General features: G+C 42.3%; 1 protein-coding gene across 2 annotated transcripts in view; it reads right to left on the bottom strand.

Moving 5' to 3' along the window:
• The window catches only part of OPRM1 (opioid receptor mu 1), a 22,156-nt gene extending 20,659 nt beyond the window's left edge, over positions 1-1,497 (bottom strand). For both annotated transcript variants that reach the window (XM_041423743.1, XM_041423742.1), the window contains exon 1: positions 1,108-1,497. In XM_041423743.1, the coding sequence (XP_041279677.1) occupies positions 1,108-1,427 (320 nt within the window). In that variant the 5' untranslated portion in view covers positions 1,428-1,497. The remainder of the gene's footprint in view (positions 1-1,107) is intronic.
• Between the last annotated feature and the right edge of the window lie 19,744 nt (positions 1,498-21,241).

Raw genomic sequence — 21,241 nt, 5'->3', positions numbered from 1 at the left:
GGGGGGGCGGGGGGGGGGGAAATGGGGGGGGGGGGGGGGGGGTGGAAATGGAAGTGCTGGGGCTGCCTTGATAGGAACGGAGCGCGCCCCTGGGCCACCCCTATCTCCCCCCTTAAAAGCGCCCGCTGGGCTCTCCAGGGCTCGATGGACGAGCAGCCAGGAAGGGAGATGAGCTCTGTCGGCCCCGTCCTGTCGCGCCCCGCCGTCCCGCTGCCGGCCCGTCGCTCCCGGGAGGTGGCAGTGTTCCCCCACGGAAGCCACCTGCCCAGCTCCGCTGCCAGGCCGGCAAGGGAGCCTCTCTCATCTCCCCCTCGCTCGTTTTCGGCTCATTTACGGGCAATGGCTTTATCGCGCGTGATCTGATCTGCAACACCCCACTGGGGGCTTTTTCTCTTGCGGGCGAGAAAGTTGCGAAGTACCGGAGCAGGGTCGGAACGCCGGGATTCCAGAAAGCGGTCGCGATCACGGCATACCTATTTATACACGTGTATGCGCATGTATGTCTATACAGATATATAAATTAATTTCAATATACACATATAGACCTAGACATGAGGCAGAGGACCTCCAAACACGGCCACAGAGAAGCGTTTAACCGCGGTGCCATTTACATTTTGTTCGTGCATTTTGGGACAGGTGGATGCGTACCGGCTATCCGTGTACCACCCCGTATCCGCGCACCACCCCGCACCGGTACACGCTCACAGGCAGCGGCTACAGTCCCTTTAAATCCTCGCTCCTTAGGGGAAAAGTCCGGGATTCAGGCCCCGTTTGCCAGAGCCGCCCGCAGAGGTGGGCAGCTCGGAGGGTCCTTAGAACATGCTCGGACTGGCAGCGGTTTCTGACGGACCGGCCGCCCCTCACTGCTCCACCGCAAGCTTCTCTTCCACCGTCACCCGCTCCGACTTTTTATCAAAAGCCTCCTTCCCTTTCCCGCGGAGACCGCCGCCCGTCCGCACCCCTCAGTGCGTCCCTCCGCGCGCTGCCCGGCGGAGGGGAGCGCAGCATCCCCGTCCGGACACTGTCCCGCATCCCGGCTCCGGGCGGCGGGGTTCCGCCCCGACGGCAGAGGCCGTGGGCTGCGGGGCGGGGCAGGGCGGCACTCACCTGACGATGACATACATGACCAAGAAGTTGCCGAAGAGCCCCACGACGCAGACCACGGAGTAGAGGGCCATGATGGCGATGGCGGTGACCACGGAGGGGCCGCCGCCCGCGGGCGCGCAGGGCCCGCCGCCGCCCGCGCTGCCATTGCCGCCGCCGCAGGGCTCGGAGCGGTTCCAGCCCAGCGCCGCCGAGGCGTTGCCCCAGGCCGGGCAGGGCGGCCCGGGCGGGCGGCAGGCGGAGGCGTTGGCGGCGAACGGGACCTCCAGGGCGCCGGCGAGCAGCGGCGCGGACCCGTTGCCCAGCAGGTAGGCGACAGCCATGGCGCGCAGCGGCGTCAGCGCGGCCCCCGCTCCCCGCGCCCGAGGACGCCCGGCGCCTCCCCGCGCCCGCTGCCGCTCCTCCCAGGCCGGCGGGATGCGGTGGCGGCCGCCCCCAGCGGCGAGCGGGGCGCACCTGCGGGGGGCAGCGGGCGGCGCGCCTGCAGTGTTCGCCTCCCCTGCGGGTGGCACTTGAAGGCAAAGGGCTTAAAATGTTCCTTGCCCCAGCGCCGCAGGCATCGGTGGCAAACATCGGAAAGAGAGAGCCGAGGGAGACTGACTTGGCGAGATAAAGGCCGGTGCAGCGAGGAGATCAATGCACCGCTGATTATTGTAGTGAGGCAAGGATCTTGGCAAAACGATGCCCTCAGTGATTATAGAGATAATAGAACATTGTAATAAAATGTAACAAACTTTACGGCAACATTTTGGGAGGGGTGGTTATGAACAGAATTATCCTTTAGAGATTACTCGGATTTCATGGGTCCTCAGGATTTTCAGAGGAGCAAGGATGTTGTCCCCTAGATGTTGGTGTGATTGTTATCAGATGTGATAACACAGATAAGAACATCAAAATCGTTCTCGAGCCCTACACTCATTGTTACTGGGTGCTTAATTCGCACACTGCTTGTTTTCACTGGCACCTTTCCCTGATCAGTTGTTCCAAATGAGTACAGAGGTGCAGGACTGATGGCTGATTATTAGGACTTAGCTCATTTACTGTCTCACTAATGAAATCAGAAGTGATCCCTGGTAAGGGAGAAAAAAAAAAAACCAAACAACTCCTGGTGAACAGGAAGGTGACAGAGTAGCAGTGATTGCTCCCGCTGCCTCATCATGGATGCGCACTCATTCTGCTCACCCTGTGCAGAGCACCTCCCGCTATTTCAGGAGTGGTAATGACAAAAATGGAGAGGAAACAAGTTGCAACCTAAGAGAAAGATGCAGAGTCCCGGGCATCTTAGTATAAAGGTTACCTATGTTCTTGTGCCACAAGCAGTGGGAACCAGTGCTGCTCAGGGCAGGTAAGAGTAGCAGAATTCACCACACACTCTTTCTATCTGATAATTTGTGGGGAGGAAGATAAGGGAATAGGAAAGGGGCGTAACTGGACTTTGAGAGGGATACAGATATGGAGAATTTGTATTCCTTTTTTCATTCTAAAGTGAAATGGAAGGAGAAGAACAAGTAAGCTATTAATGGGCATTTTCAGTAGATACTCTCATGGCCAGAGAGAGTATTTTCAGCATTGTTCATTGCATAGGAGAGAGCCCATTTAGCGTTGCATGTAAGATGAGCTTTAGAATAAGAGTTATTTTTGTCTCTGGAAAAAGCTGTGGACAAGGGGAAATGAAAGCAAGAACTCAGAGATTTTACACGGTCAGAGACACTGCCTCTTTATCCCCTGCTGAAGTGTAGCAGTATAGTCATACACAGAGCAGGAGGAACAAGGCTTTAAAACTGGCCTTTTCTCAGAGACTTTCATCTCTGGGTATGTGCACAGAGTGTGGGAGCCTCTCTCTGTGCTTGCCCTTTGTTGCACCAAAGCCATCAGAAGAGTTTAAGGTAAGCCACAAGTACACAACTGGTATTTAGCCCTTTGAACACAACTGTTCCTGGCTGTGGAAGGGATGGGGAAGATAGGGAGCAAAAATCAAGGCTGCCAGGAGATCCACTCCATATTTTGTGTCATAGCCAGATTTGTATCATCCTAACTATCAGAAGGCTCTTTTGCGCATTAAAAATGACATAAAAATTACATTAAAATGTCTTTAAAAAACCCCTTAAAAACAGATGCCAAGGTAAATTGAGTGCTATATACAAGTCTTTATGACTGCTTACAGAAAAGTGATTACGCACACAAAAAAAATTATTATGCCCAAATAAATCAACCTTTTGGCAGGCACAGATGAAAACTTAGGATGCAGAGAGGGCTGGCAAAAAGCCTTGGGAGTTGAGCCTGTTTAGGACAGGCCTCATTGAGCAAAATTTCAGGGTAGGGGAGTGATAGTTAAATGCACCTCTTTGCAAAGTTATTAGAAGTGTTATTTCACAAGGGCATAGGCAATGTGAAATAAATGTTTAGAATAATGCTTTTAGATAGTAAAGAGCATTTTGGGTGTAATAATGTGTGAGACCCTTTCTTCAAATAATTTCAGATAATATAGGACTGTGTAGCCAAGATTCTGGTGAAAGGGTGTTTGTGAATATGAAGACCAGTAATTCCTTCTTGTTGGTAGTAGTTCAGATTTTTCCTTCTTCATAGAAAAGAAGCAGTCTCAGTCATTTGCATTATTTCTGTATTCACAGATCACCTGTGTCTCCTTTCTAGATTGTGACAGTGACTCTGCAGATAAGGGCAATCTGCAGAGTTGCAAATTCTATATCCATTAGTTGAAAATAAGTAGTTTAATTTTCATCATCTCTGGGTTCTTCTGCCCTTGTAGAAAATAAAATGTCTCTTCAAAATTTAATAAATGTAGCTATAAGTGATAGTTTTTGTGTTTGCATAGCAAGTCTGAAGGGTGTCAGTTGGACCACATTGATGGTTGGACTAGATGATCTTTAAGGTCTCTTCCAACCTTGACCAATCTGTGATTCTGTGATATAGTCTTCAATTTCCTTTTCTGGCAAGGCTACAAAGCAGATTCATGACAGTTTGTTAAGGACTGTATTAGCTGTCCTTGATAGTTAGCTATGTTCTCAACTATCCTTGACAAACTAATAGTTTTCCTTTTCCTGAGTTGGAGCTACGTATTGAATGAGAAGAGTGAAAGATGTTCCAAAAAACTACCACTGTAGTTAATGACATGAAGCTCTAGAGGAAGTTAGTGTGGGATATAATTTAATACAATAGTTCAGTCCATACAATCTTACATTTTCTAGCTCTTAGGTATTTTGACTCTGCAAGTTCAATTCTTGGTCATTGGTTAGTCTTTCCAAATCCAGTAGCTCAACAGAGGGGAGATTGCTGCAGCTCTGCGCCCTTAGGTCCAACTAATAGCCAGACTGGACTTGTATTCCCAATACCTCATGCCTGCAAACACCTTTATAGAACACACACATAAACATATACACACAGCTGCCCCCACAGACCAGCACAGACACAAACAGCACTAACAGAAACACAAACTGCACCAACAGCCTCACCCTCCTCCCCTCTGGCTGTCCAGGGTGAAAATCTGTTAGTGGGAATATATGTGTGTGCATATACACCGTAAATATATAGATATATCCTCATATACATATATGAGGATATCCATACACCATATGGCTATCCTCAGTGAGCACCTGGATCAGGCACTCAGTCTGCCCTGTAGCTGCTCCCTGCATCCCAGCTGTTTGCACATGGACATAGGAGCGCTGAGGCTGCAGCACCACTCAGGCTGTGGATATGGACACATGTTCGGACACCCAACACACACAATGGGGGGGCACACTAAGGCCCCCTAGGAGCCATCCTCAGACTTAGTGTACCCAGTAGCTGGCCTGTATCCCTCCCTTTTCCTGCCTGTGTCTCCTCCTCCCTTAAGTACCTCGTGACACATTTTTGTGCAATCCCAAGTTACTCTTGTCCTGCATCCCATATCCCCAGCAGTGACACCCTACAGAGTGGGAGATGCTCCAGGCAGCTGCTCCCCTGTGGTGTTGTTATAGTGGGCTCGGCCCATGGGGCTGAGGCTCCCCTGTGACAGCCTGGGGACAGTCTAGGGAGAGATCTCATTTCCCTGATGACATTAGCAGTGTTCCCCCACCTGCCCTTGTGTCCTGGGGCTCCTTCCTGTGTGAAGAAATGGGTCTTTTTTGGGATGGTGGTTCCTCTGGTGCCTCCTGGAGTAGCCACGGCAGAGAATTATTTAGGTTCCCCCACCTGCTGGTGTCTCTGTCTCTCCCTGCATGTGTGCAGATACAGATCACATAACTTAAGAGTGATCTCTGGCAATCTCACTGCTAAATACTGATTTTTCTAATATGCCAAAGGCAGCATTAGGCATACACAAAGGATGCACCTGTTGGAGAAATGCTGTCCACAGAGACTGACTACTCTGCCCATTCACGGATGGTAATGTAGGGAAAAATATTTATGTGGCCATAAAATCGGCTTTTGCTGAAGAGAGGAGATTCAAATAGATAATTTAAATACAGTTATATACTTCTAGGAAATCCTCAGAATGCACTAATAAAATATTTGTTATTGGCCTCACAGGTTCCACAAGGCATTCAGAAATAAATGGAAAACTCTGAGCCATCATAAATTGCCCTCTGACAAATATAACTTCTAAACTACAATGTAATGCCACTTTGGTAGCACTAAAAGTAGAGCATTATGTGACACTAAGTAATTGCCACCCATTATGTGATTAATGAAATTAAATAATACAGTGTGGCAGAATAAAGAGCTGACTTTGATTCTTGGAAGGGGAGGACACTAGCAAAATCTCTACAGAATGGACAGTGGGATATCTGGCTTTTTGATTTATCCATGTGATTTTATTTTGAGAAATAAATTATTTTCAAAACTAAAAGGAGAGGGATTTTGATTTTGAGAATTTTCCAATGTGCGTTTTGGTTAATTTTAGAAATGATTAAAAGTTACAGAATTTAAAATCTGACAAGCTCTACTTATTTTCAAATGAGGAAATAGTCTCAATTTCCTCCTGTGTGAAGTGTGAGCTTATGATTCTGTCCATAAACCCAACTGCAGGATTTTGTTTCCTGACATATTTATCAAATTAAACATTTCATTGCCTATACCTGCTTCCATTTCCAAAACTTTTTTGTGGGCATCCTACATGGATTTGTTTTTGGGACTGCATTATTTATTCTGTCCTTCAAATTCATGTCCTGTTCCTTTTTAAATCCTTACTTGTTTATTATTTCCTTTGCAGCCCTAAGAAGAAGTGATAAAACATACATTTGATCTATCATAGGGAAAGCTGTCCAGTGTAACCCTGCTGATATAATTGCCATAATTCATGTTCCCATATGAATACTCTTAATGTGAAATAATGGGCATTTTTGAACAAATGGATGGTTTTACTTCTAATTATTCTTGCATACAAATGTTAAAAATGACGTGCCCTTCAAATATCCTGTTTTCCCCCTCATGAAAGCATAAGTCAGAGCTGAGGCACCACTGAAATGAGCCAAGATAAAAATTCAGCACACCTCCTCCCAGCCTTTATCTCTCTGTTCTTCCACATGCAGAGGAAGCCCACTTTACCACCATATCTGCAGTAATTTGTAGGGAGATAATTTTAGAGGCTCATATAAATCGTGGAAGCAGTGTCCCCACAAACAATGTTTGCAAAGGCACCGGGAACACACCCAACTGAGAGCAATTACCTACAGGTGTGCCATGGGCTTTGGTTTTTCAAACCTTTCCACAGAACGTGATACTGCGAAGTGAATTAATCTCTCTTTTGTCTTCCCAGTAAGTATCAATTAGTGTAAAATAAGGTCCTCTGTCTTCCAGCACATAATTGTTGCTTCTTGCTTGATTTGTCTGCTGTGACAATTGATACTCAAAATGCTCTTGAAGTCTTTGTGCGCATTCTTGCTGTGTGCAGCATGCCTTGCTTCTTTGAGAATGGAAGGCTGACTGTTTTTGTAAGACAGCACTACACTTTAAACCTTGCACATAACAGATGTAAGACATAAGTAGGGCTAGAGGCTAAGCAAAGACAAACAACAGGAAAGGAAAAGGCACACTGGAAAACTTGTATTCCATAAAGAGTCTGATGTTAATCTGGCTTCTCATAGCACCAGGTGCAGTCATAGAAAAATCCCTGCAAGTAGAGATGGAGGCTGAACCTCATTTTGTGTTATTGAATAGTAGGAAAAATCACCTTGAGACGTAACATGAGTTCTTCAAGTTCAAGTTATCAGTTTACCCACAAAAGGCCAGTTTGACGAAAAGGTTTAGATATTTGGTCACAGAATCACTTCTTTCCAAAATGTAAAGTTCCATGCTTTTATTTGGCTGCCATGTGTCACTAGATGTATTTACAGTGTTCTCTGGAATACGCATTGGTGTTAAAGTTCACCTCAGGAAGCACAGCTTCTTAATTGCTGAACTGGGAATTTTCACTGTCCCTTTGCTCTGGCCAAGTAAATGGTTAATTATGCACAACTAAATGGAGCAGCTTCCAAAAAGAGAGATCTTTCACGTCCTTTTTTCACCCAGTCTCCCCAGAACTATTATCTGTTGTTTAAGCACTCTGCTAAAAATTGTGCTTAGGTCCTTTTGATCTCAGGAGAGATGAGAGCTCAGGTGTTTCATCTTGTTTGCAGGGTGTCTTGTTCTTGGGGTGCATATTAGGACATATGAGAGAGAAGGCATAGGAGCAGCAGCAGTGATTGATGAAGTGACATGGAGATGGACACCCAGCAGTGGAAGAACTTGTGTCTGTGATTTCAAATTGACGGAGGCACCTTCCTCAGGTACTGGAGGAGCTTATGTCCAAAGGATAAATTCTGGTTTTTGTGCTCAAATTCACTTTAACACTTGCAAATGCCTGCTTTAAAGAAACCTTGGGGTTTGAACTCAACCCACACAGTGCTCTCTAGATCACTGTTGTGAGATAATGACACTGTCTAAATAGAGTGTCTTAAGCAGAGTGCTGCTGTAATCTCAGTTTAGATTTATGACAGAAAGCATGGCACTACTTCTTCTCAGGTTGTTTACTTGCATTTGTCCTTGTCATACATTTGACAAATGTTTGAGTTTGCATCTTAAAAGTATTGCATCTATATAAAACACAAAAGAAAGACACACTTCTCCACTTATTTTTTCCTAAGTGTCCTGGTTTTAGCTGGGATAGAATTAATTTTCTTCTTAGTAGCTGGCACAGTCTTGTGTTTCGGATTTAGTACAAGGATACTGTTGACAATACACTGACATTTTGTTTGTTTGTTGCTAGGTAGTGCTTACCCTAAATCAGAGACTTCTCAGCGTCTCATGCTCTGACACTGAGGGGGTGCACAAGAAGCAGGGAGGGAGCACAGTCCAAATGGTCTAAATGGACATAGAACATAATTTCCTGTATATGAACTGGGAGGGGATAATTACTGCTTGGAGATGGGCTGAGCATTGATGAGTGAGTGGTGAACTTGTATTGTTCATCACTTAATTTTCCTGTGTTGTGTTCCTCTCTCTCTTTCTCCTTTGCTATTATTATTATTATTATTATTGCTATTTTTCAGTTTATTTCAGTTATTAAACTGTTCTTATCTTGACCCAAAAACTTATACTTTTTTCCAGCTGTCTGTCCATTCCAGCAGGGGTAGGGAGTGAGTGAGTGGCTCTGTGGTAATTAGTTGCCAGCTGGGGTTAAACCATGACACTCAGAAAGCAGAACTCTTTTGGTATAATGCTTTTTTCAATGTGGCTTGCCAGTTCATGAGCCAAGAAAAGGCTCATGAACTATTGTAGCCTTGTTCCCACACTAATCCATTTTGAACAATGGACCTGGTGAGGGGGGACATTGAAGGAGGGCAACGAGTTTTCCTGGTTAATTTTTCTTGGAGAAGTATATCTGCCCGGCTTATTTCTTTGCAGCAAGTACAAGAGACAACATATGAACAGGTAATAATCTTGGTGTCACATGGCATAGGATTTCACTGGAACATGGTGATGTGTTATTGCATTCTGAATGCAGTATTTGTATCGTGAATATGTGCAAGCATGCAGAGACTCTGCTCAGTGAGTTATTAAGCCTCTTATCAAATGCATAACAGAATTAGCAAGCTACACAAATTAGATGTCTGAGTCATAGTTTTCACATTTGCATAGGAGGGATAATAGTACTACTTACGACAGGATGAAAGGTCACAAGTGTGTCCCGTATTTATCTATGTATTTTTAAGTAACATAAAATCTAAAATTTGAAGTAAACTTTTATTTCTGATTTTTCTGATTTATGTTCTCTTTTGCTTCCTTTTCTATTTTCTTTTTAGTTGCAAGTAGTCTGCAGTTACTAAAAAGAGAGCACAGGAGATGATTCATTTCCAAACAACCACAATAGGAGAAAGAAATCAACTTGAAGATTTCACACTTATCTGTATAATAAGCACTTCCAGTTTCTCATCAATTAGTGATTGCAAAAACTAATTTGCAGTAGGATATGGCATATAGGAAAATGACCTTTAATTTGCCACTAAGATTCTGAATGCTTACAGCCACTGGCAATAGAAAGGTGCCCTGTTGGGGTACAATGACATTAGAAGTGATGGGAAAAAATAGTCCTTGCACCCCCACCCCATTAGATTGTGGAAATTATTGTTTATTGGAATTTCTATGGTTTCAAACTAGTTCAGAATATCTTTTCTCTCTTTGATTTGTCCCTTCTATGAAACAACTGTTGTCTATTAGGTTAAGATCTCTTGTAACCTCGGATGTGTGACTTTGTTGTCTTTGCCTGCAAGAAAAAACAGAGTGAAGAAGTATGTGCATTTTTTGCCTGAGGTAAATGGGAGCACATATGGGGCATGCAGTGGAAAGTTGTGTGATGGATGACTGTAAACATGGATATTGTAGTTGGTTAATTATCTTTCAATGTTTTATGCATTTGAAGTGCTTGAAATGATAGAGTAGTAGTATCCATGGTAGTCTTATTCTTTTCTGGTTTGGATACGCTACCCTTAGCATCATATTCGAAACTCCTTTCTGGATGCTGTTATTTTTTGTACCATAAATCATTTAGCCATAAAGAAAATGATGGGACTAATTGGTCTGATATTACTAGAGTAAGTAAGGTATAATTCTGATGAAATCAGTGGAGCTTCACAGGGCAACAGGAACTTGAGGAAAGACTTGGTTATTGCTACCCAGGAGAACAGATTCTGTCTGCTTTCTTGTTTTACTTAGAATGCAAGTTCTAGGAGGTAGGAAGATCTTCCTTTTGCTGTAACTAATGTGTAGAGCAGTAGAGGGCCAGGGAAAAGAGTCATGGCAGAGGAGGTCACATGAAAAATAAGGAGGTATTTTGTGACAGCCAACATGGCTTCTCTAAAGGTGAATCATGCCTGCCAAATTTGGTGGCCTTCTACTGTGGAGTTACAGCAGGGGTAGATGAGAAAGGTCTAACTGAGCTCATCTACCTGGACTTGTGCAAAGCATTTGATGCTTAACGTCCTTGTCTCTAAACTGGAGAGACATGGATTTGATAGATGAGCTATTTGGTGGGTAAGAAATTGGCTGGATAGTCACAGCCAGCGAGTGGCAGTCCAAGTCTCAATGTTCAAGTGGAAAGCAGTGACACACGGCATTCCTCAGGGGCTGGTATTGGAACCAGCACTTTTTAACATCTTTGTCAGTAACATGGACAGTGAGATCGAATGCACTCATGGCAGGTTTGCCAATGACATGGAGCTACATGGTGTGGTCATTATGCTGGAGGCAAGGGATGGCATCTGGAGGGACCTTGACAGGTTTGAGAGGTGGGTCTGTGCAATCTTCATGAAGTTCAACAAGGTGGTGAAGTGTGAGGTCCTGCACCTGGGTCAGGGCAATCCCAAGAAAAGTACAGACTGGGTGTAGAAAGGATCAAGACTGGGCACAAGGACTTGGGGAGGTTTGTGAACAAAAAACTCAACATGCACTTGCAGCCCAGAAAGACAACCATGTCCTGCACTGCTTCTAAAGCAGAGTGGCCAGCAGGGTGAGGGAGGTGATTCTCCTCCTCTATTCTGTCCTTGGGAGAGAGTGCCCACCTGGAGTGCTGCATCCAGCTCTGGGGCGCCCAACACAAGAAAGCCCTTGACGTGTTGGAATGAGTTTGGAGGAGGACCATGAAGATGATCAGAGGGCTGGAGTAGCTCTCCTATAAAGAAAGGTCAAGAGGTTGTTCATCTTAGAGAAAAAAAGGCTCTGGTGAGACCTTATAACAACATTCCAGTACCTAAAGGGACCTATAAGAGAGATGGAAAGGACCTTGCACAAGGTCATGTTGTGATAGGACAAGGGGCAATGGCCTGTAGCTGAAGGAGAATTGGTTTAGGCTAAATAGTAGGAAGAAATTCTTTACCATAAGGTAAAGGCACTGGAACAGGTTGTCCTGAGACGTTGTGGATGCCTCATCCCTGCAAGTTTTTAAGGCTGGGCTGAAGGGAACGTTGAGTAAACTGGTCTAGTGAAAGGCATCCCTGCCCATGGTGAGGGGGCTGGACCTAGATGATCTTTAAGGTGCCTTCCAATTCTAACAATTCTATGATTCTGTGTTTCCAGAGCCTTGGCCTCACAGAATTGGCTTGCCTGGGGCCACACCACTTCATGTTGCATCCATATCATGGCCCATAGTAGGAGGCTGTACAACAGCCACAGTTTAGCTGCCATACAGGGATGGCAAATGATGCAGGAAGTGGAGAAGAGAAGCAATGGATATTGCTTTTTGGCAGAATTTACTGCAGCAGTACTTTAAAAAGAGCTTGGGGCACTAGTATTACTAAATAGTCAGCTGTGCTAATAAGATAGAATAGTAAATTTCTGACTTGTATTTTCATTAATGTTTCAGTGAATCTGAAGCAAAAGGAAGTTTTAGTCTTCTGGAATAAACTGCTACTGAATTCCCTTTGCTTTATTTCAAAGCAATATGCTGACATTTCTCACTTCCTGCTGAAGTGTTTATATACTGTCAGATAATTTCTTGATTCTCTCTTGGAAGCTAGTACAGTGTACTGAGGAGCTGAAGCCTTCATTACATCTTTTATGTGTCTCAGAAGGGTATTACAAAGTTCAATTAACATTTGAGAAGTGTTCTGCAATCCTCAGATGACATATACAGTGCAAGCATACAAAATGATTATTATCCATTAAATGCATGATTTTTGCAGTGTATCTATCTTTCATCAAGTTACTCCTGGGTAGAAGTGTTCTCTTCTTCGTTAGAAGACCACTTGAACTTGTGCAGCAGTACTGGCCAAATATAGCATTAGGGGGTGTGAGATTTTGCAGCTCACTGAAATCACTTACAATTGAAGGGAGAGTGACAAATCGTTGTTCAAGACTTCATTTATATAAAAATCTTGACAATTCTCAGTTCCACATGTTGTAAGGACCTATGAAGTCATTGTGAAAATAAGCACAAAGGAAAGGAAGTCTAGGAGGCAGGAACCAGGATCCACAATGCTATTGTGAGTGTTTCACCTGCCAGACAATGATTACCTTTGCAGTCCTCTCACAACTTCTAACGTTGAGTGTCGAGTATGCAGAGTAATTAGAACATGAATTCAGAGTTCAGATTGTCCTTGTAAGTTTGTGCCTGGATATGGCAGACTGTGGGAGTATGGGTTGCCAAAACCTTGACATTTCATTAGTCCTGGAATGAATCATTTGCACAGCAGAAAGGCTGAAGTCAGACTGCCCTATTTGAACAAATAAATGTTTTTCATATTCAGGTGTTGTGAAACTCGTTTCAGAGCACCCCACGATTCATGCTTTCCAATAGCACACTTGGTCAGTCAGGAAGCCCTTTGGATGAGGCTCCCTAAACGCAGGTGCATTGGGAGAGCACTGGGCCATCAAATGCTGAATGGGGTTAGGGTACAAGCACAAAACAAAATGTAAGAAAATGCATAGGGTCCTTCAGCTGTAATACAGAAGATGCATTTGCAGATGAGAATCTGTCTCTAATAAATAACTCAGCAAGCTGGCAAGTTTATTTCTATCCTTCCAGGTCCTTCTAGGAAAACTTTCCTTTGTTCATGAGTATCATAAAAGTGCAGCAACTTCCAGTATCACTTTTCTTATGGCACCTGCTGTTATTCCAGCCCATCCATATTGAAATTCCCTTTCTGCCAGGAACTGAAGAAAGAATTCCAGTTCTGCAGGATGCACTGTGTAGCTACAGTGAGGAGAAGTAGTGGTAGAGTGGGAAGTGCATTGAATCATGTGCAAGAGGCATTTCTCTCTTCTTAGGAAGGCTCTTTCTGTTTCCTTTGTCTATGCTGGACCTGAAAAATCCCTAACACAGGTGCCTCTGTTAAGTGTCCAAGTAAAATGAGTCTAGTCTTCAATTTCATAAATTTCCAGGGAATAACTTGCCCGTGAGAACATGTAATGACCTATGCCCTGGGATAAGCAGACATTTTTGTTGACTAAAGCCATGGAGTTTACCCATCAGCTTATCTGTATCTATTTGTTTCCTATTATGGTATTGTAACAATAAGGAACATCTTTTTGGGTATAAATTGATGTTGGTTGCTTTCAGACTACAGTGCATGCAGAAAGGTAAGGAATCCTGAACTGGGGCTGGGCACATTCCCCTGTCTGGTGCCTTGTCAGACAGCTCCTTGCTCGTGGACCTGTCAGCAGGAATCAGATCCCAAACCGTGCCTTCACTGCATTGAGTGTCCACAAAAGCACCTGCCTGTTCTGGCAGGGCACTTTAGAGGTGCCAGGTGCTCCTCACTTGTTACAAATGTTACTTGTTACTTGTAAATGTTCCTGGATACTTTTTTGTGGTGTTCTGTAAGCAACACTAGCAAATAAACCAAGGTGCATCAATTACCATATCTGTTGTCAGGTATTAGTAGATGATGTGTCTTCTCACCATAAATATTTTTCTATTTTTAACTATTGATTTGAACTTTTCTTTAGTAGTATAGAAAAATATGAGTAGAGTAGCTTTGTGCAACAGCAGAGACTTTAATTTTTAAAGGAGTGAAGTGCTAATCTTATCCCAACATGCTTTTAAAAATTCCCAATATCTTCTATTTAAAGTGTTTGCTTTTTCCATCTAATAAATATTTGCATGTCAGAGGCAATGAGAGATGATTACCAGATGTTTCCAGTCATCTTGGGAAACAGATTTGTGCCCTGAAGGCTTTTCCCCTTTTTTTCAAAAGAAGCTAATTTGTAATCCCAGAACTGTGTTTAAGGATGTACAGGTATGGGTATTATCAATGTTCACTTTATGTGATCTTTAATAAAAAGATGGATCTCTATTTCTATTTCAACCTTAAATCCCACCTCTTACAAAGACCACAAACTTTGAGACTTATTTCTAGCATTAAGAGTAGAAGAAAGGGGAAAGAAAGGAGGGGAAAAGAAAAAACACACTACCTGTGGAGAGATGTGTATACAGCATGTGTCTTCCTTTGTATGGTCCTCCAGATGGAAGAAAAGACCAACTCCCTTTCCTTCCTCAGACATGACCCTCTAGAAGGACACTGTAAATGCAGTCAGAAGTCTATATTCCAAATTGAAACTTTGGGGGCACCAAAAAATAAGTGACCCAACCTGATATAACTAATTTATGTCTCAAAAAACTCCACAAATGGAGAGTACAGGTTGCCTTCTGTGCCTTCTCAGTCTTGCCATAACACTACTTTAATTTAGAACACCTTGTCCTTATGTTGAAGCAAAGTTTGGATGTAGTTTAGAAGTCCAGCAGCTAAGGAGCAATTAACTTTAAAATTGCTTAATAGCGAAAATTTCAATAATTTACTTTTACATGTATCTTTTTCTGTCTCCTTCAAAAATTCCTTGTTCCAGCCTAAATTTCTCAAGCCCACACAGAATCTCTGACATGCACAGAGTAGAAATTCTTTCTCTCAGAGAAGCTTACAATTTAAAAAAATTACTTTAATTTCAGCTATATATGTAGCCTGACATTTTAAAATTTGCCGAGAAAGAATATCCAGAAAAAAATAATTTCACATGGAGCAAAGTTTTACTTTAAAAATACTATTTTTTTCAATCTAGGATTTATTTTTATTAGTTTCATTTGCTCTAATGGAAATTGTAAAATGAAAAGTTGAATCAAAATTAGTTTTCAACACAGTCATGGTGCTCTGTGAAATGTTTTAGTAATCTCAGAATCACCAGTTCAGATACCAAGACTTTTCGTCTCTTTCTATCCTTTCCTACCATGAGATTCCCTCTGTTCTTCTCTGCATGGAATGATCTTCTAACTCAGCACCATTGTATTGGACTTGCTGTTGTTTCTCCCATTATATTCAAAGGGTTGGAATGACATTAATCAACAAAATGAAATAAATATTCAAGTTCTGACCTTCTCCAGTGCAAGTCCCAGGGCATACCTTATCCTCTGGCTTTTAGACATTAGTACCTTCTCTGTGTCCCAAAGCAGCAGAATATTTAAGTGTGCATTAACAGCTAAAAAAAAGAAAACAAAACAAGGAAAAAAAGCTTTGCAAAATGTGGGCCAGTGAATTTGAATTAGAGGTATCAGTCTTGATATGGGCTTTCTCAGTGGCAAATTCAAACAGGGTGGAGTTCAGTTCCTTGAACACAGGCATCCATTGCCATTAAAGATATCCTTTAAGATATCATCTCGTCTCCTGTTGAGTCTTCAGAGTCTTGTGCCATTGCTGCCACGTGGTGTCCTTAGACAGTACAAGACTCCTGTCCTTAGGGTGTATTTAAAGTGAATCACAGCAGTGGTTTCACTGAACTCGGTGTTAAACAGATGCTGAAGTTAAGATACCACCTAGTGACATGTTTCTGCAGAGCTCAGACCACTGCAGGGCTGTGTTTACTTGGAGAAACCTGAATACTACTTATGATTCACAGAACCACATACCAAGTAAGAATACAAAGATGTTGGCTTAAATCCTGACTTTGTTAGTCATCAGTAGCAGGTGCTGTCTGTAACACAATAGTAGCAGGACCAGCATGTAGTAGATTTTCTTCTGGTTTCCATAAGTTTTCACTTAGAGTCTTCCCAAGACTGAGGATATCCTTGCATTTGCTAAGATATTACTTATCCCTTCCCTTCCCTTCCCTTCCCTTCCCCTACATGGAAGAGGTTTTTGTTATGAATACCATAATAATGAGCTATAGTAATGCACGAGGAACTGTCAGTGAGCCTTCCCTGGCATCTATTTGTAACCTTGGGTTTTTTCATAGACAAGTATGCTATGTTAATGCTATGTTCTACTGTCTGAGAACCAACTACACCTATCTTTATCCTTACACATTCATCAGAAATCCACTGTCAGCTGTAAATAACAACAAAATTGAAGTGAAGGCATTTTGCATTTAGCCCTGTCTTGGCTGAAAGACATTAACACCCATCTGTACTTAATGTAATATTTTTAAATGTCAGTGTCTCTTCCCCTACCCATGCATCCTGACTGCCAGTAGGCAATGCAGTTAATGATAGAGTTCAATTCTTTCCAAAGATATGGCACTATACATAAAGTATGCAGATATTTTCTACAATGATTCATATCCCTTTTTGTATGACTGTCTACTGTTTTTGACCTCTGTTTCCCATCCACTACATATGCACTCTTAACAGTGACTTGCTGATCTCTAGTTTGTTTTCTGACTAATCTAAGTTTCCTGACTGCTGGCATGCAAACAAGCACACCCATTATCTAGTTTGCCTCAGCATACACTACACATACATCTAAAACTATCTGTGTGAATAGTTTCTTCAAAGGAAATACATTTTTCCTGTTCATAATTTCTGCAGTAAGGGAAGTAGTTGTGTTGGTTTGCTAAAGATGCAGCTACTCTTTGCTCAGCATTGTCCTTTACCATGTCAAAGCTGAGTGAATTTTCTCAGCATGTCCTCATCTACTGTTGCATTAGGAGAACTCCTGGGAAAAGGCATGAAAAGCCAGAGAGACTTGGGGTTGTAAAAATATTTTTGTCAAAGAAAACAGTGTGCAAAAACAGAAAAGCAAGCTCTCCTTTTCTGTTTTCTTTTTTTTTTTTTTGAAGACTTTCACTTTCATTTTCTTTTCTTTTCTTTTCTTTTCTTTTTTTTCTTTTCTTTTCTTTTCTTCCTTTTTTTCCCTGTCTCACAGGTTAAGCAAAACTGCGTTTGAACTGCTGGTCTTCCCTAGTTTGGTTTCTCCTCAGGAAGAGAGTGCTGTTTACTGCATGAGCAAAAACCCAGTGATGGATTAATTTTTAGTGTTATTTGAATTGCTCCCTGGATTGGAGGAAAAAATCGAATCTGTGGGCATGTTTTGTGAATGTTAAGCAAGCTGTGACCTTAGTTTATGAATTTCTGATTTGTTATTCAGCCACAGAAGTATTCATGCGTTCACCTCCTATTTAAATTACATGCTTTAGGTTAATTAAATCAGGACTAGACCTATAAACACCCAACATACGCAGTTCTTTATGTAGCTTTATTCTTTATGAATTTAAACTAACTCTTCCAGCAAGCCTGTGGCAGTTACTGTCAGATAATGTAGGAAATAATACATGATAACCACTGGGGACAGAATAAGATGTAAGTAGCACTGCAGCATTTATGAGTAACTGTTTCCAGTGGTTTGTGTCAGCACAGCTCTAGTTAAGTTGAAAATCAGATGGCTGGAAAACTGACATGAGAAAATAAGGTGAGCTAGGGATTTCCTCTGGAAAGAAAGACAGTGAAATTGGCTTGACTGCAAAGGCTGCAGTCTACTTATATTTTATCTTATTTTGCTAAAATGGTATCCAATTGCCTATTGTACATTAAGATGATTTTATATTAGTGAAGAAGATAATAAAGGAATAGCCCTTTGCGAAGGTAGTGCTCTTGTGGCACTGAATTCTTATACATGCTGAGTTTCCCAGAAACTTTCAAACTTTTTTCTGGTTTATGAAAATTTTTCACAGAGTGGTAGAATATCCAAAGGTGGAAGGGACCACAAGGATCACCAAAGTCCAACTCCTGGCCCTGGACAGGACTACCCCAAGAGTCACACCATGAGAAGGAAAAGAAAAAGAAGAGTCAATAGGCAGACTTTTGCTGCTGACAGTTCAGTCCTTCCAAAGATTTCAGGCCAAGGTTTTTTTGAGAACAGGATGGACCTGGTTCTGATACCTGGGGAAGGAATTGCAACATGGGACAAAATCTGAATTTCAATTCAACTGAACATGATGACACCTGCAATCTCCTCATTGGTACATGGCAGAAAACTGCTCATAGCATGCCCCACCCCTTATGAAATTTTAAGCAATGAGCTAACAATATATGTCATACATCTGACAGTGTTTAAACAAACATAAGAAATGAATCAATGTTTTTCTTATGTGCAAGTAATTCCCTTGGAAATCAAAAAACTCTCTGCAGACTAATTGTGTGTGGGTAGTGACCACTAATAGGTCATTCAAGGGCTAGTTAAGCTTTCTGTGGATATAATTTTTTGCCATGTTTTGGCAAAATAATTCTACAAGGAGAATGAAATGCTAAATCCCAGGCAGGTGCAAAGAAACCTGAAGTTTGTGACAAGCAGAGTGTTATAAATTCAACATTTACATTTTGTTTAATATGCTATAAATTAAGAGCAAAAGAAGTTCATCTTATGCTTGATTTCTGTAGAACACCTGCATAGTTTTATCGATGGTTGTGAAATATTGAAAATGGGAAAAGGAGACTTGCACTCCATTATAGCTATCTGTTGTGCATGACTGAGAGATAATACAGTATGGAGGTGTATGTGTTATAGAAATGCTACAGACAGCTATAGACAGCTGCCTGAGATGATTAAATAAAACAATTTGTATCCAATTGTCATCTGTGACCTGCTAGCACCTTTTCTCTGAGGCACTCTATCTGACAGTGTGGCATTCCCATTTTATTGTAAAATAAAGGAATCCATATGAGATATCACTGAAGGTGCTCCTCCACCTGTCTAGATTGAAGAGTTTGATCTTGTGAGCAATTTCAGAGCATGATGCCCAGATTGCAGGTGACACTGCTTTCTTTCCAGGTAGGTGCCCTCTTGCTAAGCAAGAGCTCCCTGGTTACGACACATATGTGAAGTTCTGCCTCTCCTGACATCACTTTCCATTTCCCTCTGAAAAAAAGATATGTATTTTCCTTCTCCAAAGATTGTACCTTTGTTGTTGTTGTTGTGGCATTGCTCATAGGAGTTCAGAGTAGCTGTGAAAAAAGGTGTAAAAAAAGAGGTCTGGTCTTTAGCTATATGTTTTGGCTGTTCACTTGCGAGATAAATACCATGGGACCCCTGTTTAAACAATCACTTATGTCAAGGAGTCTTTGACTAGAGCACACAATTGGTCTGTAAACCAGGGTGGGAACCTGAGTCTCCTCACTTTAATCTGAGTGCTCAAACTACTAAACTGTGAAGACATGCTTGCTAATATTCTATTTTGGCTGCCAATTCATCATTAATATTCTTTTCTCAGAGGTTACACTCACTAAGCAATTTGTAAACAACAGCAAATCAGATAAAAAAGAAAAAGCTGCCTTCCAGAGTAATAACAGCAAACAATAAAAAAGACCCAGACTTGTGAATACTATCTAGATAAGATCACTTTCAAAGTGAGAATTTCCACCATACAATGAGTTCTTTTACTGAGGTGTTCTAAGAGGAACACAATTACCACACAAGTAACTGTGGACAAGCTGATGCCTGTGATACATCAACGAGAATCAAAACTGCAGCCTTGCTGAAATACTATATTATTACATACAGTATTGTACTGTAGTCTATGGAAAAGAACAATATTTGCTACCTTACTTTAGCTTAACTATATGTTAACTGTAGAAAATATGTTAATACTGTTGGGATGAAGTGCTTTCCCTTAAATTTTGGTCTAAATGCCTCACAAAGGTCTATATTTAAGACACTGTGCCAACATAAAGCTAGAAATTGTTGCTGGCCATTGAAAGCCAAAGGCAAATAGATTGATTAGGATCTATAAAGATTGAGAGATGAAGAAAAAAAAACCAAAACAAGAAAAAAAAGGAGAGTGAGAGATGGGAAATAAATTTACATCACAGAATTTTAAGGCTGGAAGGAGTCTTGGGAACATACTTAGTATTTTACCCAGTCCTAAGACAGAACAAAATATGCAAAGTACACTTCTAGCAAATGTTTGTATGTTCCCTCAATACTGGGAGGAGGTTTCTTCTCCAAACAACCCATTTCTGGAAACATTTTCTTAGAGCAGTAAAGGGATTGAAATGCTAAATAGTGTTAGGATTGGAGCCTGACCAAACTCGACCAGGTCTGTGAAAGGCATGTGTGGTATAAAAGCTGGTACTAGGAACTGATCTCTGGAAAAAAGTCTGTATCTGCTGTATATTCTTAAAAGGAGCTAGGTGTTCTGCCAGGAGGAATATTTCATTTTATTCTGGTTCATACAGGCCAAAACTCTAGCTAACTGTAAATTTGTTTGGAGAGTAGGTTTAAGCCAGATGTTGCATTGCAAATCATCAGGGAACACACCTGGGCTCAGTCTTAGCTGCTCCTGCCCTTTGACAGGAATACAGGAAGGAAAACAGACAGAAAAACACAGACTAGAAGAGAGACAGGGAGAGGATGGAGCCATTGTCTAGGGCAGAAAGGCTTCTTGTGTGGGGGATTGAACAAAAGCATGAGTGTGATCCAGCTTCCTCACTCCCCAAAAACTGTCCCACTCCCTCACCAGCAGTAGCCAAGCTGACATTCCAGGAGCCTGGCATGGGCAAAGGAGGAATCCAGGTTATGACCATTGCTTGCTGCCCTGCTGCTTTAGGGAAGTCCTTACATCACCTCTGCTGAGCCATTGCTTCCTGCTTGTAAGCAATCACCATCAGAGCTGGAAGAGTGTCCCAGCCTTGCTGACCCAGCTGTCCTGATGGCTTGGTGCCACCAGAAAGCCCCCATACCTTTTTCTTTTCTCCATGGGCCATATCAAGTCCTGATAGCGTATGGCTGCCTCTCAAGTGCTGCCAAAATAATGTTAGATTGATTCTTCTAGAAATTATGCCCCCACATTTCTCCCCTGCATCCCATGACTTTCAAAATGTGAGGAAAACCTGCATGGCTCTGTTAGGGCTGAAATCAGAGGGGTTTTAGCAGATGTCTAATCATTCTAGATGCCAACTTAAACTGCA

Source organism: Onychostruthus taczanowskii, unplaced genomic scaffold (genome assembly GCF_017590055.1).
Source record: "Onychostruthus taczanowskii isolate IOZ18803 unplaced genomic scaffold, ASM1759005v1 scaffold8, whole genome shotgun sequence".
NCBI classification, from domain to species: domain Eukaryota; kingdom Metazoa; phylum Chordata; class Aves; order Passeriformes; family Passeridae; genus Onychostruthus; species Onychostruthus taczanowskii.
This window is presented reverse-complemented; position numbering and strand designations above follow the sequence as displayed.